Here is a 17,433-nt window from a genome sequence, read left to right as displayed (position 1 = left end):
TTGTTTCATTGTTATTCCAATGATATGTGTTACCAAGTAGTAACACACCTCCACAAGAAAACCGCACTGACAGCTGAGCTGAGCTGTCAAACAGGTGGGATTTTTTTTTGTTTGTTTGTATAAAGTTGAATCTCAGCTGCAAGCTTAAGAACGGCTTTTTCAACTAAGCCGGTGAAGACTGAAGTAGAAGCTTAAAGAGTGTTACTGGTTTGGTAACAGAGAGAGAGAGAGACTATCTCTCTCTTTAAGATGAAGAATTCCACCAATTCCAGCCATCAGAAGGTGGGTTTAAGGAGACTAGGAGGCAAGTTGCTGCAGAGAAAACGTTCAGTGATCAGTTGGCAGTCATCGGTAGCGGTTCAAATAAAAAACGGTTTTGCAGCAGTTAAGTATTTTTGGTTTAAACGTATGCGAACTTGACGGGTTCCGGTGGGAAGAGCAAGAGAGAGAGAGATATACATGAAGGTGCTTGTGAATGTATTCAATTTTTTTGTGAAAATTTTCGAAATCACATTCGGCAAGTGAAAAGTGTGTAACGGTATGATATTTGCATCACACAACGCGACCGGTTGTTGAAAAAAAAAAAGAAAGGAAACGAAGAAGATAAATTAAAATTTGACGTGTGTCTTCACAGTTATTCATCTTTTTTTTTCTGTCGGTCTTCTTTTTGGAAGACTGTTTTTTTTTTCTCTTTTTGAACAAAAGAAACGAAAATCTAATTGCTGCAATTAAACAAAAAAAAAAAAAAAAACCAAGAAGAAGACGTCTTACATCTTCGGATTATGTGATTAATGTCTTTTTTTTTTATGTTTGCTTTTAGCCTAAATGCAAAGAAATAGAAGTAAAATTAGAAGAAAAGAAACTGTTTTTTTTTTTATTATTATTATTATTATTATTTTATTACACCATAACGAGCGGTTCTTTGCGTGGCTATCTTTAGTGTATAGTTTCTTGTGTGTTTTATTAGTTTTTTTTTTCATTATTTTCTTCTTCAAATCTCGGTCAAATAAGTTTTTTTTTGTCTTCATATTATTTTCAAAGATGTATCTGTGAGAGAGTGGTGCAAGAGAGAGCGTGGTAACCTCAAGAATTCATTTATGTTGGAATAACGAACGACGACTACAATACAACTTTGTTAGCAATGAGTTTTTTTTCGATATTATTTTTTTTTTTTTTTTTGTTATGAAAATTCTTGCAAATGCGTGTGATTGAAAGTGCGCGGGTGCGCGAGTGATTATTGTTGAGTTGAGTTTTTGTGAAAGTTTGTCCATAAGCAGAAAGAGAGAAAATTTTAATTATTTTTTTAGAAAAAGAAATAGATTCACACACACGTGGTATTTTTAACAGAATTTATTTATAGGTTTTTTTTTTTTGTTTTTATGAAAATATGTTTACAATCACGATTTTTTTTAGACATCTACTTTTGTAGAGTTTTTTGTTTCCATTACTTTTTGATCTATCGAAAATTGTATTACCTTAAGGCATACAAAAACTAATGTAAAAAGTTTAATTTTTCAAAAAGTGTCTAGTGTTTTTTAATTAAAAATCATATTTTTTAAAGTTGAAGAAAATGTTTTTTTTATTTAAATACAACAACGAATTGAGATCAATTTTGTACCCAAAATGAATTATATTCAATTAAGTGCAAATGAAGCTTTTTTAATGTAATTTCTTTATTATCCAACAAAATTTTAACATTTTTTATACAGTTTTAGACCTTCTTTCTAAAAAATCTTAAATCTTTTTTATTTGCAGTTTTTTTTTTTCAATTCAAAACAATTTTTTATTTTCAATGCAATTATTTTTTCGTTTGTAAATAATATCATTTTATTTTTTAAGGCAAAATATATTTACCTATGTAATTGCAATAAATATTATTGAATGAAATTTTTTACAGTTGCAATAATTTTTTTAATGCATTTTTTTCAGTTGCAATAAATAGTTTTTTTAATGCAATTTATTTTTACTTGCAATAGGTAGCTTACTATTTTTTTTTTAAATAAAATTCATTTTTTTAGTTGATGTTTTTACAACCCTTATTTGTAAGCAATAGGTAGGTAATTGGATGGATTTTGAAATTATAAAAGTAAAAAGTTTGTGCCGGTCTGTTCAATTTTGCTTTGTTGCACATAAAAACTTGCTTCGAAAAATGGCTCTTACCACAAATTTTTTTCTGGCACATAGTTCAAATTTCAATCATTAATATTTTTTGCATAATACTTTTTTTGCGGTTGATGCAATATTATTTTCCTTCTGGTCTAGTTTCAATATTTGTACAAATCCTTGCATATTAACTCATCAAAGTATAGGTTTAAACCAAAATGTGGTTTTAGCAAAATTAAACAAATATAATTGAGTGAAGCCTTTGCGCTTGCTTAAATATTTTTTCAAACTTAAATCCGTTTACCAGTTCCACCTTTAAAGTAATTATGTGTACAAGTTTTATTCGTATTAAACATAAATTCTTGAAATTAATTAAATTGCACTTGGTTGTTTTTTATGACTTCTAAGTTTAAAATGTAGTTACCTTCTAATTTGTTATCAAAATGTCAATGACTTTTAAATTTAAGACTTTGTAGCGAAAGAAGAATAACAATTTTAATGCAAATTCAACATGTAAAACTAAACTTTTGACTATACACTACGCTTCACATGATTGGATTGATTGAAAATAAAACTTTCATTTATTTGCGTACTCACCTTTTCATTCAAAAACTGCTTCTATTTAAAAAAAATAGAGTTTAAACAAATTTTGGACATTATTGCAAACATTTTTAGTAACTTAATTTTAAATAAAGAGTATTTACAAAAAAAAAAAAAAATAACTTAACCTAAACTCATTGACATGAAGTGTATCTCAGACTCATACGTAGTCAATAGTCATTCGTCATTTGGTTGATATTGCGTTGGCCCGCATAGCTTCGCTTATATACACATAAAAACATATACTTCACTAAATTAATTTAATAAAAAAGTGAATTTCAATGAATAACACTATCGTCATTTTGTGAATATTTTTACTAAAGCAAAAAAAAAAAAAACTTACTAAGTTAGCTCCATGCAAACATAACTTGAGATTTAATTAAAAATTGTATAGAATTTCAAGCGAATCCATTTTATTGACTTTAGAAAAGTGTTCGTATATTTTAGCATTTAAACATGGAGATTTCAATTAAATTAAATAATATTAAAAAATTTATGCACTAGAATATTTTTATGAAGTTAATGTATGCAACTCAATATTTTCATAAATGTGTGGAAAAATTTGATGCTAAATTATTACAAAGTCCATATAAATTATTATTTGTAAACATGCTATTTTTATCGTTGATTTTCAATTGTTTAAATTGAAGGAATAGATATTTCATATAAAAATGTTTGTAGGTATTTGAAAGTTCTTTTTTATTAATTTTTTTTTTAAATGAACGTCATCATGTTCTTAACCCATTTCCGGCGGCTACCAGTTCCAGTTGACTTAGAAACTTGAAATTTTACACACTATCTGTTTTTGGCCCAGTTAGAGGAAATCTGAAAAAAATTTTGGAAAAGCTTTTGGTTTTCCAGAAAATTCACCTTGCGTTTTCGCAACGTTAGCCGAAAGGGGTATCAAAATTTTTTAAATAATTTATTTTTACATGGAGTATGAATCAATTTTATTTGAGTATTTTTATGAAGAAATTAACCAAATAAAGATACACTGGGTAATAAAAGGTTGTTGAAAATAAAATAACAAAATTTCTAATAAGTTAGACATTATATTTTGATATTTTATGCTTACTAAGAAAGGTTTTTTGTGTGGTACTCATCGAAGCATTTTGGATATGAATCAAGATATTACATTTCTTGCAGAAAAAACGTATTGTCTGAAACACTTGCGAAATCGTTTTGGTGACAGTATGTTTGATGTTGTCAAAAAAATGATAAAAGTGACTACTTCATTCAATTCTTATCGTAGTGCAATTACTTAGTGACAACTTTTCTAAATTGATTCCTTTCAAAAATCGATAAACCAAATCAGCACCCGCCAACAATCGACAATTTTTTTAAGTCTCATAAACTAGAATACCGTCTTCTAACAGGTAATTTGATTTATTCTCAATGCAGAGCAAAAAACCAACTCTTGGGTTGTATTAACATTCATAGTTCGTGAGAATAGAAGTGGTAAATCAGAGCTGACCCAACTCAAACAAATGAGAAAAAGTCATGGTTTCATTGATTTTGCATTCGATAACGAAAATGAAATTGCACCTGGGCCCTATTTCACCAACTACAAGTTACAAGCACAAATTTGTAACTTGTAGATCACAAGTACAAATTTGTAGAATGGAATTCTGTTTCACAAAGTACAAATATGTAATTCACAAATTTGTGATAATCGAAAAAAAAATTACAACTAACTTTTGAAAACCACAAGTTTGTAGAATTACCGTTTCACCAAATATATTTTTTTCTTGTAAACAACAAGTTTATCTCACAAACTTGTAAAGCTCGTTGTAGTCTTAGCGGTGACCGTTGAGTTACTTAACTCATAACGACATAGGTTAAAATTGGTTTCAAATGAAAACTAAGTTGATAACGAGTATGAAAAAATAGGATTGCCATTTTTAAAACTTGAGCTCTTATTTGGCAAACCTATTTTAAACGGAAAATTGTCAAATTACTAATACTGTCATATCTTAGTAGTTTGATCAAATAAGAAAATTTTTTTGGCATGACAAACAAAATTGTAAATATATATTAAGATTTTTGTATTGCTGGATTATTTTTATATTTATTATTTTATAATCCATATCCATGGATTTATAAAAGTAAAATAAAAATATTGTTAATAGTGAGGAAAATTAATAAAATAATTTAAATAATGAAGAACTACAAATATGAGAAATAAAAACAAGCCTCTTTGATCAAAAGAGAACGAATTTTTACATACTTAAGAGGTAGGTTATAGCGATCAGGAAAATTTTTTCAACAGATATTTTGTGATCTTTTCATTCGATTTGAAACACAAATGCTATACCAATTTTTAAATCATTTGTTTTCCATTACAAATAAAAAAAAAAACAAATATTTATTACAAATAAAAAAAATGCGTTAAAAAAATATTGATTGCAACTGAAATAAATTGAATTTAAAAAAAAATATTGCAACTGAAAAATATTTGCCTTAAAAAAATATTTATTGCTTTTGAAATTAAAAAAAAAATCATTTATTGCAAGTAAAAAAATTTTATAATGAAAAAAAATTGCATTAAAAAAATTTGTATTGCAACTGAAAAATATTTGCATTAAAAAAAATATTTATTGCAAATAAAAAAAATTTGCATTAAAAAATGTAATTGCAACTGAAAAATATTTGGATTGAAAATAAAAATTTTATTGCATATTAAAATATACTAAAAACAAATTGTATCGCAAATTTTCTCAATAGAAAAAAAAAATCAAGGCAAAATGTGTGTGCATTCAATATTTTTTCTTAATTTTCGTCGAATTTCTTACAATTTTGGGTATCTGACCATACCTACATTAGTTATTTCAACTACCTATACTATTGAACCTTATCTAAGGCCAAAAAGTCGAAACTGTAAGGGATTCGACGAATGTTAAAAAAAATATTTAATACACACATTTTGCATTTATTTTTTTTTTAATGCAGAAAATGTTTTATATGTAATATAATTTTTTTTGTAATGCAAAATATATTTATTTGCAATAAAAATATTATTTCAATGCAAATATTTTTTAGTTGCAATAACATTTTTTTAAAGCAAATTTATTTATTTGCAATAAATATTTTTTTTAATGCAAATATTTTTCAGTTGCAATAAAAATTTTTTTAATGCAATTTTTTTACTTGCAATAAATGATTTTTTTTAAATTTCAAATGCATTTTTACAACCCTGAAGAATAATAATAACATAGCTTTTCTAAAAATAATAATAATGGCCTTCGGCGTAAGGCCATTTTAAACACTTTAATCACTCTAAATACGGTTTTTACAAACTTGTAACAAAAATGACATACGTCTTGACTCTTGTAGAAAATTTTCACAAATAAATAGAAACTTGTAACTGTTTTTTTTTTGGTGAAACAGAAACCCACAAGAAACTTGAAAGCTCACAAATTTGTTACTTGTAAAATACAAGTTTTGGTGAAACAGAAAATGGATTTTTTTCACAAATTTAAAATTGTAGATTACAAGTACAATTTTGTGATTACAAGAAACTGGTGAAACAAAATTAATCGATTTTTTCACAAATATTGTGAAAATTACTTGTAATTACAAATTTGTAAGTTGGTGAAATGGGGCCCTGTTCGCAGGAACAACAATTGTAACAGTCTTATCAAATCATTTGATGGACTCACCACTTTATCAGGCAAAACGGTTTGATCGAATGAAGTGAAAACTTGTCAACATTCCAATGCCAAATTCAATTCGTGAAAACATCATAACGATGGATGGAATTGATTTATATGATAACGCTACAAGCAAATTATCGAATTCGAACTGATCAATTATATTTGACTATCAAATGCGCTGGATGAAGCGTTCCTAAAAGTATTGAAAATATATGGCATTTGCAAAAAGTTTGGTAAGGAAACACCAATGCCAAAACTAGAATTAAGAATATTTGTTGTAGATTCCCTGTTGCGATCAGAAACAAACAATGAACCATATATCCAAACGGAATTGAATCCCAATGAAGTGCTCCATTGCGACGTTGTAAGTGTTCTAGCCAAACTGCTTTTCCTCCAAGAAATTTTACATCCCGATTCATAAAAAATACTTCGATGAATACCGCACAAAATCCCATTCTTTGAAAGCATAAAATTCCAAATTATAATGTATAACTTATTACAAATTTTGTTATTTTATTTTCAACAATCTTTCATTTGCCAGTGTATCTTTATTTGGTTCATTTCTTCATAAAAATACTCAAATAAAATTTATTCATACTCCATGTAAAAAAAAATTATTTCAAAAATTTTGATACCCCTTTCGGCTAACGTTGCGAAAACGCAACGTAATGCTTTCATCTTACCTGACAAGCAGGAAACTCAAATAAATTACTTCAGCACTATTTTAGAATCTAATTTGAACCCTTATTTACCTGTAGTTGAGACTATTTAGAAAAATTATAATTTTGACTAGGTATATTTTTCAAAAGTTCAAAAATTTTACCTCAAAATTTTGAAAAACTCGAATTTTCATAGCCCTAAAAAAGCTCGAAAAAACTTTTTTACAAAAAAATCCAAAAACAGGTCGATTAGATAATTTGACTATCTTTCCAAATAATTTTTTAGTTTATTTAAAAATATAATCAGTTATGTTCCAGAAGTCTTCAAACATGACGTTGCGAAAACGCAACGTTAGCCGGAAATGGGTTAATAGAAACTAGATCCAGCCAAGGGTATTTGAGTTTATAACAACTCCTGAATTTTAGGCACTGAAAAGATGGCCCAAATAAATCTAAGTTTTAAAAGTGCGAAATTTTTTCAATATATAGACAAAACAATTAATCAGAAATCTTTGAAAACATCAAGTCACTTATTAGTTATGTGTCCGAAGTACTAAACTCAAGTTGAACTCTAAGAACACATAAATAAAAAAGAAAGAAAATAAAATAAGCAAAACGAATTCATCAACCGAAGACAATGAATCTGCCGGTTGTATCTTATTTATTTTTATTTATGCAAATTTGTATTTTAATTTTGAATTGATGCTCAAATATGTAAATCACGCTAAGTTTTTATCTCCTCAAATGAATCTTTATTCGGTGCTATCCTACGAAGTGGTACTAAATAGAACTCACGTGATTCTTTCTATGAAAAATAAATTTAAAATAAAAATTAAATTCCAAAATTCAAATTCAAGTTTTTTTTTTTTTGTTGTCTGTTTTTATTTGCGAATGCGTCTGTGTCTGTTTGTCTGTCGGCCTGTCTGTCTTAAATGGTTAAAGTTCAATTGATAAAATCGATGTTTTATATGATTTATCACCAAATTGGCTACTTATTTTTTATTTTATTTCTGAAACATGAAAAAATGTTGTTCGAATATAACACGAATGCGACTATAACTAGCCTACCGGATCATGCTTCTGACATGCAAGAGACCAAGAAGATAAAAAAAAATAAATAAATAAGAAGACAAAAAAAAATTCAAGAAAGTAGCCACCACAACTTCTGATCGTGGCTGGAAACCGAAACTGGTCTGGTAGCCTGGGCTCTGGTATAACCAACTCGCTCTTCTAGACTCCGGCATCAGTAACCAGTACAAGTTACAATCACAAACCGTCAATTTATTTAACATTCGCAAGACGACGCGCTTCACGCGTTGAAAACTGAAAACAGACACAACCAACAACAACAACAAAAAGAAATACAAAATTCAGTAAAGTTGTGAGTCGTCAGAGAACTGGGTACAATGTTGTGAGCGCACAGTTCGTCTAGAAATAGAAAGTAAGAGATTTCAATTTTATTTTATTAGATTTGATATATATGTATGTAGATAGATTTGGGCTAAAGGAATTTTTATTTATGTTTATGCAAAAAAACTTTGATATGTTGATCTTGTAATTTATTGAGTGTTGCTGACGATATAAGGCAGTATTTCGCGTTACAATTTAGTTGGTTTTCATGAAAAAAGTGAAATTATACGCTCTCTCACTTTCATTTTCAAATTGTTCTTTGGTGTTACTTTATAAGGAATTTATTTTCTAAAAAGAATAATCTGAAAAATAGTTTGAAATTCCAAAAAAAAAAATATGGTATCAAGAACTTAAAAGTGAAAACTCTTCGAACGCAACTATAAGTGTTGTAAATTAAGACCTCAGTCAAAAAAGGTTAGAAAAAAATAGGTATAGAAATGTTTGAATACAGCGAAGAAATCATTCAAAGTAGCTGTAAAGTTCAAAACGGATATAACTTGTTGCTAAGTTTGAAAAATAAAATAAACTAGCCGACCCAGCCCTCGAAATTCGAGTGCCAATTTCTTTATTTTTTTTTAATTTGCAACAATTTTGAACACAATAATACCAAAATAGTTTCTTTATTTTTTATAGTATTTGTTGTTGTTTTCTTACGATTAACTACACTTTTTACACAGGAATATATAATATACCTACTTTTTGATATATTTTAAGCCTGATTTAGATATTGTTGAACTACGTTTTAACTACGCTCAACTACGTAAAAAAAGTATCGAAAAAGAAAATGCAAAGTGTAATCTCCTTAAGGGCATTGTGTTTGCACCTTGCATTTCAATTCAATTCAACCTGTTTCATGTTCCATTCGTTCAAATTCTATCCGTCAATCATTCAACCTCCACCAACTTCACTCAAATTTGTCATTAGGGGGGTTCACATTAACCAACTTACCGGACAGACCGATTGTCATTTGGCCTGATGGCCGTTTTATATTTTTCGTTCACACTCATCAGATAATTTTTATCAAAACCCATTTTTCAGCTTATTTTTAATGTATCTTTACCCTTCTTCTTCTTCTTCCTTTTTCTCGGCGCTGTTATGATCTCGATGTCGAGGGGATCATAACTATCCCACGTAACTGCTTCACACTAGTGATCCGCCTGTGGGGTTCGCCGGGTTGACCTCAGAAATCGGCGGCAAGCCTCCCGGTTTTGTATTGTTCCATTTCTAAGGCCAACTGAATGCTGGTGGTTTTGCATTTGCTTGTACCAGGAGTTTTTAGGCCTACCTTTCTTTCTATTTCGTATCTTTATCTATATGTATCTTTACCCTATTCTGCTCTAAAATTAGAGAAATGGATTATCACTGTCTGCCGGACAGACATGTCGTTTAATCGACTAACATGTCCGTCCGACCACCAAAAAATCAAAATTTTTTGAAAACCATCCGGCAAACTGGACAGACTGTCGGATGGGTGTTCACATTATCAAAACAACATCAGATCAGACCAAATGGCGGCTGGTCTGTCCGGTAAGTTGGTCAATGTGAACCCTCCTATTCACACCATTTTTTTTTCATTTAGCTTGTAGGAACATGAAAACAGACCGAGTTCTTTTTGCGATTGTGTGTGTGTCCTTAGACAACAATTTTAACACGTACGTCAATCTGAAATCAAAACAACTTCTGCAAAATAAAACCAGAGATTCCTTTGATCAATAATTTTGTTTATTTTCTTCGGTAATATAAATTCAATTAAATCAAAATCAATATGAAATTGCAGATATTATTAAGATCTGAGTGAAGATGAAGTAGAAAGTTAATTATTTTGGCCGTATGCTGTCGTTTTACAGAGACAAAATATCCTGAAGACAATCACGGGAAGAAAAGTCACAGTAATTTGACTTTTTCACAATAACTATGCCAGGAAAAAATATATTTTGATCGCAAATGGTTTTTTTTTTATTTATTTTATATTTTTCCGCAATAAAAAAACGATATTCAATTAGAATTTACTCTTTATTTGAAGTTGGTTTTCTCAAATTAACAATACGAAGAAAACTTTCAGCTGAGGTGCGTTCTTTTTCTAACAATAGTCAACGATCGTTGTTATGTCAAAAATTATTGTTGAAGTGCCATTGTTAGAAATCGTTGGATTTTTTACAAATCATTTAGGAACGATTTATTGTTAGAGATTGTTAGACTGTCAAACCACCAGCTAAATTTCTTTTGAGAATACTTTTATTTCCATTATTATAACAAAAAAAAATATTTTTTATTCAAAATAAATTATCTTTCATCAAAAAATTACAAAACTCTCTTTTTATTTTCATTTTTTCCGCTTATTTCCAAAAGAAAAAAAATCTTTGAGTTTGTTTTGTAAACAAAACATACACTTTGACACATCAACAATCTCATGAATGTTCAACTCATATCATGGAGGTGAGTTGGAAATAGTTACGATTTGTAACTATTTGACACTTCAAAACAAGTTTAGGAACGATGTTCATCTGTCAAATAGTTACAAATCGTAACTATTTTGTAGTTTAGGAACGACAAAAGTTAACGATAGTTAACAATAGTTAACTATTGTTAGAAAAAGAACGCACCTCTGGACGTTTGAGAAATGTCAAATCTTCCAGGAAAATTTTAATGAATGCGTTCAGACACTTAATAATGATTAAAGATATGTTCACATTTATTAAAGGTGTGTTCAGGTGTAGATCTTCATAATATACAGTAGTAAAAAGGTAATCCGTGGTACTATGTGGTGAGAAGCGACATTTTTTAATCAAACAAATCAATTCTTAAGGCATTACCACGACAACTGCGTCGCACAACAACGTTTTTTTTATGTTAAAACCATAACTACAATGACCTAAAAAGTGAAAAAGTGGGAAATATACAAAATTAAATTTTTTTTTTATTTCTTTCTAGCAATAGGTATTTGTTTTTTTTTTTAATTTTTGGAAAAAACTACCAAACATTTTTTTGGAAACCAAAAAATAAGCTTTTTGTATCATTATTTTTTATTTTGTCGTCGTAAAAACTGTCATAAAATGAGTTTGAAATCTATCACTTTTTGACTTTTTGCAAAAAGTTGCCGTTGTAGTTATACTTTTAAAGCCTTGAGGCTTAACTACAATGACCTAAAAAGTGAAAAAGTGGGAAATTTACAAAAGTAAAAAAATTTATTTCTTTTCAAGCTCCATTTGTTTTTGGAAAAAACTACAAAAATTGTTTTTCAAACCAAAAAATAAGCTTTCTGCATCATTATTTTTAATTTTTTGGTCGAAAAAACTATCACAAAATGAATTTGAAAATGTTGACTTATTGACTTTTAGCATTAAGTGGCTTTTAACTACATTGGCTCAAAAAGTGAAAAAGTACAAAAGTGACAATTTTCAAACGCATTTTTGTATGGTTCTTCGGGCTAGAAAATTAAAGCAAAAAATGCGAAAACCATATTTTTTTTGTATAAAAACAATTTGTTAAAGGCATAACTACAATGGCCTAAAAAGTGGGAAATTTACAAAATTAAAAAATTTTTATTTCTTTCTAGCGCAATTTTTTTTAGAAAAAAACTACAAAAATTGTTTTTTTAAACCAAAAAATAGCTTTCTGCATCAATATTTTTAATTTTGTGATGGGAAAAACTGTCACAAAATGAGTTTGAAAATGTTCACTTTTTGATTTTTTGCAAAAAGTGGCCGTTGTAGTTATACCTTAACTCTTTTTTACAAAATTTTCAAATTCATTTTTTGACAGTTTTTCTTACCTTAAAATCAAAAATAATGATGCAAAAAGCTTATTTTTTGCTTTAATAAACAAAAACAAATAGAGCTAGAAGGAAATAAAAAAAATTTAATTTTGTAAATTTCCTTTTTTTTTCACTTTTTAGGTTATTGTAGATAAGGAACAAAAAAGACGTTTTTGTTAGTTTTCCCTGAACCTCATAAGAAAAACGCTTTGCCATGCGGCGATTATAATATTAGTGCCTTTTATGCAAAAATGTAAACGTCTTAAAGTGAAAACTTGGTAAAATGGCAAAGGAACTGTCAAAGTCAGCTATTACATGAAGCCCTAAGAGGCTTGACTCTTTTTTCGAAATTTCTTTTGATAACACACCCACAAAAAAAAAAAGTTGTGACCTGGAGTTGCGACTAAGTTTTTCATACAGTTTTTGGGTCGCTGAAACCGAATCTGGAGTCTGTTTTGCCCCATCACGTCAGGTTTTCGAGATAACCTAAAAAAATGTCACGAAAACAAAAAATTTTTTTCTCTGATCTGGATATGCGAATATGTAAATCATATAGTTTTTGGATCACTGAATCCAGATTCGAAGTCAATTTTGCCCTATCACGTCAGGTTTCTGAGATATCCTCAAAAAATGTCAAAACCAAAAAAACTAAATTTTTTATTTGGGGTTGCGTCTAAGTTTTTAATATAGTTTTTGGGTTGCTAAAACCGAATTCGAACTCTATTTTTCCGTATCATGTCAGGTTTTTGAGATATCCTCAAAAAATGTCAGATAAGAACTTTTTTTTGAGTTTAGACATTTTTTGAGGATATTTCAAAAACCTGACGTGATACGCCAAAATAGACTTCGGATTCGGTTTCAGCGACCCAAAAACTATATGAAAAATTTAGTCGCAACCCCAGGTAAAAACTTTTGTTTTTTTGGTTTTGACATTTTTTTGAGGATATCCCAGAAACCTGACGTGATAGGGCGAAATTGACTTCGAATCTGGATTCAGTGATCCAAAAGCTATATGATTAACATATTCGCACATCCAGATCAGAGAAACAAATTTTTTGTTTTCGTGACATTTTATGAGGTTATCTCGAAAACCTGACGTGATGGAGCAAAACGGAATTCGGATTCGGTTTCAGCGACCCAAAAACTATATGAAAAATTTAGTCGCAATCCCAGGTCAGAACTTTTATATTTTTTTGTGTGGCTGCCCTACTAACAATTTTGCTTCTATAATGCTTTAAAGAAGCAACAATTGCATCTGTAAAGCTTTATAGAACCAAAATTGTTTGTCGGGTGTGTAATCATTCTGTGAGGCGAGTACTATTACACGATGCCTCTTGAGTCAAGGACTCAAATTTGACATTTATCTTTTGAATTAAAATTTGTTGTTGTTGTATTGCACCAAGAAGCAAAAAGATATGTGAGGAAATGTTGAAAAAAGAAAAAGTGGAAAAAGAAACGTCAAAAAAGAGTCTCGCCTCACGACCCACGACTCTAAGGTCGGATAATTTTTTCTTTCATCTTTTTTCTCTTTTGCACTCATTATGTTTAAAAAGAGTCGCGCCTCTTGAGGCTTCATGTAATTGCTGACAAATTCTTATGTTCTTTCAAGAGAGAAAAGGACGAAAATAGATTTCATTGGTATCAAAAGTGTTTACAAAAGTAATAGACTTGATTTTAATAGAATTCGATTTTAATAAAAAAAAATTCATGGTAATAAAACGAACATCTTACTTTCTAAACTTAGATAACTAAAACAATGAAAGTTAACCATAGTTTACGTGCGATCTTAAAACAACGCACCAATGTGAACCCACCTTAATGTTTTTTGATTTTCGCTGAATGCTTTCATTCATTCATTCAGTCATGAATGACATTTCATTCCAGTCGATTGGAAATTTTCCAATAGAATTCCAGTTGTTTTTGTTTTGTTTTTGTTTTTTTTTTTTTATTTTGTATCGAATTTTAATTTGTTTAATTTCGTTATTTCGGTTAATAAAAAGTAAAAAAAAATGTGATTCTGCACATCTACGCGTCATTCTCTTTCGTTCCGTGTATAATTTATGCCCCTTCGGTTTTTGGGGGCCCGGTAATTTGTACCACAAAAACTATGCTCGCCGTTTAATTATATGATGGTTTCAATATTTTAATCTTGAAGACTCAAAGTATGACTTGTTCAGTTCATGGAATCTTTATGAAAATATAACTTCATCGATTTTAATATTGCATAATGCATTTTTATGGGCATAATGTAGGTTGAATTTATTTATATGAATTACGCAGTTGTTAGCATTGACGAAAGGAGACCGGATCTTTTACTAAAATCCTTGAAATTATTATGTGGTAGTTCTCATAAAATTAGTTAAGGCTTAAAATTGTACATGTAAATTAATGAATTCATCGGATCTTGAAGAATCTATAAGTTCTAACGAAGAGCAAAGATATGAAGATGTTTGGTGATATTTGTCCAAATTTTATTTTTTTATTTTAAATGCCTTACAAAATATAGTTTTTAAATTAATTCTGCTTTTATTTCACTTCTCAATGGCAATAAACATTTTGGTTTTCAATTTTATAGGGATGATTTCTAAGTAATATTAATTTTTTTATCTCTTGCGTTTAAAATGTGTTCCAAACTCAAAACAAATAAGACTTAAATTTTAACTATGATCTCTTAAATTTAATAAATTTTCTTCAGGCTAACAACTAATTGCTTAATTATTCTCCACCTCACTTAAACATCTTTGGAAATGAAATAATCACACTGAAATATTTGAAAGCAATTAAAAAAAAAAAGTTAGTAATCATTTACAACTTTGCATAATTCGACCACCCAGTTTACGTTTAATCAGTGAAAGTTTCAATAGAAAAAATTTAATTTAATATTTTTTCAATTTTGCATCCACAGAAAAAATAATGTTCCACGAAAAATAATATCCTGTCAGTTCAGTGAAATGTTTTCAATAAAAACTAAATTAAATTTTAATAAAAAATAAAAAAAATATAGTGAAAAAGTTAAAATAAAAATAAAAAAAAAATAAATAATATAATATGGGTCTGTTAACGATACCCCATTCATGGGATTCAACAGCATCTTCATCAAATTCATCAAGAATTAACAACAGTATTAAAAAATTATTCATCACATTTGGAATAATTATTGTCATCTGTTTGGAGGTTAGCAGTTATGGTAAGTTTTTTTTTTTGAACAAAAATACTAAAAAGTTTTTATGTATCTACCTTAAAAAAAAAAAGATCAGAAATCCAAACATGTTAAGCATTCAAAATAAGTTTGGAAAGAACTTTCCATTATTTGTCCAGCTTAAATCAACAAAAATAAAGTCACATAAACACAACAAGACTTACAAGGTCGATTTTTAAGTGATTCATAGCACATATTTGCATGTCCATCGACTCTTTTTTACTCCACCATAACCATCAAATATCACAGTCTAGTGATTGTCTTGGAATGTCTTGAGTTTTAAATTAAATTTATTTCACAATTTATCGAAATGTTTTGATATAAAAACTAACAAAATACTTAATTTCCGTCAGAAAACTTTTTTTTGAAGGTTGATTTAAGAAGATGTAAACAACGTTTTGAGGAATTCTGATATTGTTTATATATGGAAGTTTTATTCTCTCACACAGACTTGGCTTTATAGCTATTTGGGCTCGTTAAGGCTTTTTTATCTATAATACCAATTAGTTGTTATAGCGGCAAATGTCACTCGGTATAAAGTCAAGGTTCTCATTAAAAATAAATCACTATAAACATAACTACTTTAAAGCCTCCAACTTAATACTCTAAGTTCGATATTTTTTCAAAAGTATCTAAACATCGTTAGCACTACAATATTCTATGTCTTTCCTCTTAAAGTCGCGTTTTATCTAAAGTTGCAATCTTTGTCTGTATAAATATATTTCGAAAATGGTATAACGTTCGCATTTTTCTTTTCAGTTTAATTGGATTGGAAAATGAGGCACGACTTTTTTTGTGCCCAACCAAAGCCATCATCATCATGATACTTGTTATACGACAGACTCTATAACCCTGTCTTTGCATTGGGTACTGAATCATTTTTGGTCATAATTTGTTGAAATCAACTGACAGCTAAATACGAATTTTTGACAATCTCACTTGGGTATATATTATACCAAAAAATAATCATTATAGTGACTTGGAAGAATTTTTGTTTAGAAAAATTTTGAAAAAAATGAAAAAAAAAAAACTGAAACTAATTTGCAATGATATAGGAGTCTTATAAAGCTGAACAAAGTGTTTAGGTCATTCGACTAGAGATTAATTAGCTAAATATTTAGTTATTTTGAAATTTTTATTTTCAATGGAATTTTTAGAGACCAAGATGGACAACTTAATGAGTCTATTCAATTTTTTTAGTTCAGTTGCTATGTGAATGGAATTTAGAGAATTAAATATAAAAATAAAAAAAATATAATTAAGTGAAAAGATGAAACTAACCGAGGTGTCATTGAAAATCGCTGGATGATGAAACATAATTACCTATAAAAACCAAAAATGGAAATGATTAATTGTTTGGGGTGCGTATTTGAGAATTTCAGGTGGTTTATTAAAAAATTCAATTGAAAATATTTTTTTTTTATTTCACACAGAAAAAAGATTGAATTTTTGTTTCTAAAAATAAGATGTCAAAATATATTAAATTTTATGTCGATTTTGTGAATTGATTGAAGCTTAATTATGAATTAAAATAACATTAATACTTTTTTAGCATTTTATACTTTCAAAATCAAAATCTTTAAAAGTTCATTTGTTTAGAATATCCTTATTTTCAATTTTTACAACCTACTACTTTATTGTGTCAAACTTCTTTTTAAATTTATGTCTAGCTTCCGTTCAATGGCACCCACATTTTTTTAATATCTTTCATTCATTAAATTTATTTCTAGAATTTATATTATTACTATTTGGCGTGTTGTCGCCTCAACACCTGACCTAATTTGTTTAAAGTAAACTCACACAACATCCGTGTTGAAATAATTTAGCCGGCTTTAGAGAAATCAAATTATATTAAATCATCCGCGAAATCAATCGAATTAGATAACTACACAGCTACATATACACTTTTATGTAGGTAGTAGGTAGAGGTTAATCCATTAAAATCCTATTAACATTAGTAAGACATAAAAATAAAATAAAAACAAAACATACACTCAAAAGTCATCATCTCGATTTATGGAAACACACAATCGATTATAAAAAATAGATGTTTTT

At 28.5% G+C, this 17,433-nt stretch overlaps 1 protein-coding gene across 3 annotated transcripts in view; it reads left to right on the top strand.

Annotated features, from left to right (window-relative positions):
* Window positions 1–299: 299 nt before the first annotated feature.
* Window positions 300–17,433, top strand: part of LOC129913920 (dual oxidase) — a 49,826-nt gene continuing 32,692 nt past the window's right edge. Inside the window, exons 1-2 of one of the 3 annotated variants that reach the window (XM_055992900.1) lie at window positions 300–384; window positions 15,085–15,366. In XM_055992900.1, the coding sequence (XP_055848875.1) occupies window positions 15,228–15,366 (139 nt within the window). In that variant the 5' untranslated portion in view covers window positions 300–384; window positions 15,085–15,227. Of the gene's footprint in view, window positions 539–15,084; window positions 15,367–17,433 lie in introns of all 3 variants that reach the window. The other 2 variants (XM_055992898.1, XM_055992899.1) reach the window with 2 other exon arrangements.

Source organism: Episyrphus balteatus, chromosome 3, assembly GCF_945859705.1.
Source record: "Episyrphus balteatus chromosome 3, idEpiBalt1.1, whole genome shotgun sequence".
Lineage (NCBI taxonomy): Eukaryota > Metazoa > Arthropoda > Insecta > Diptera > Syrphidae > Episyrphus > Episyrphus balteatus.
The sequence above is the reverse complement of the archived record's forward strand: the minus strand, read 5'-3'. Positions and strand labels throughout refer to the sequence as shown.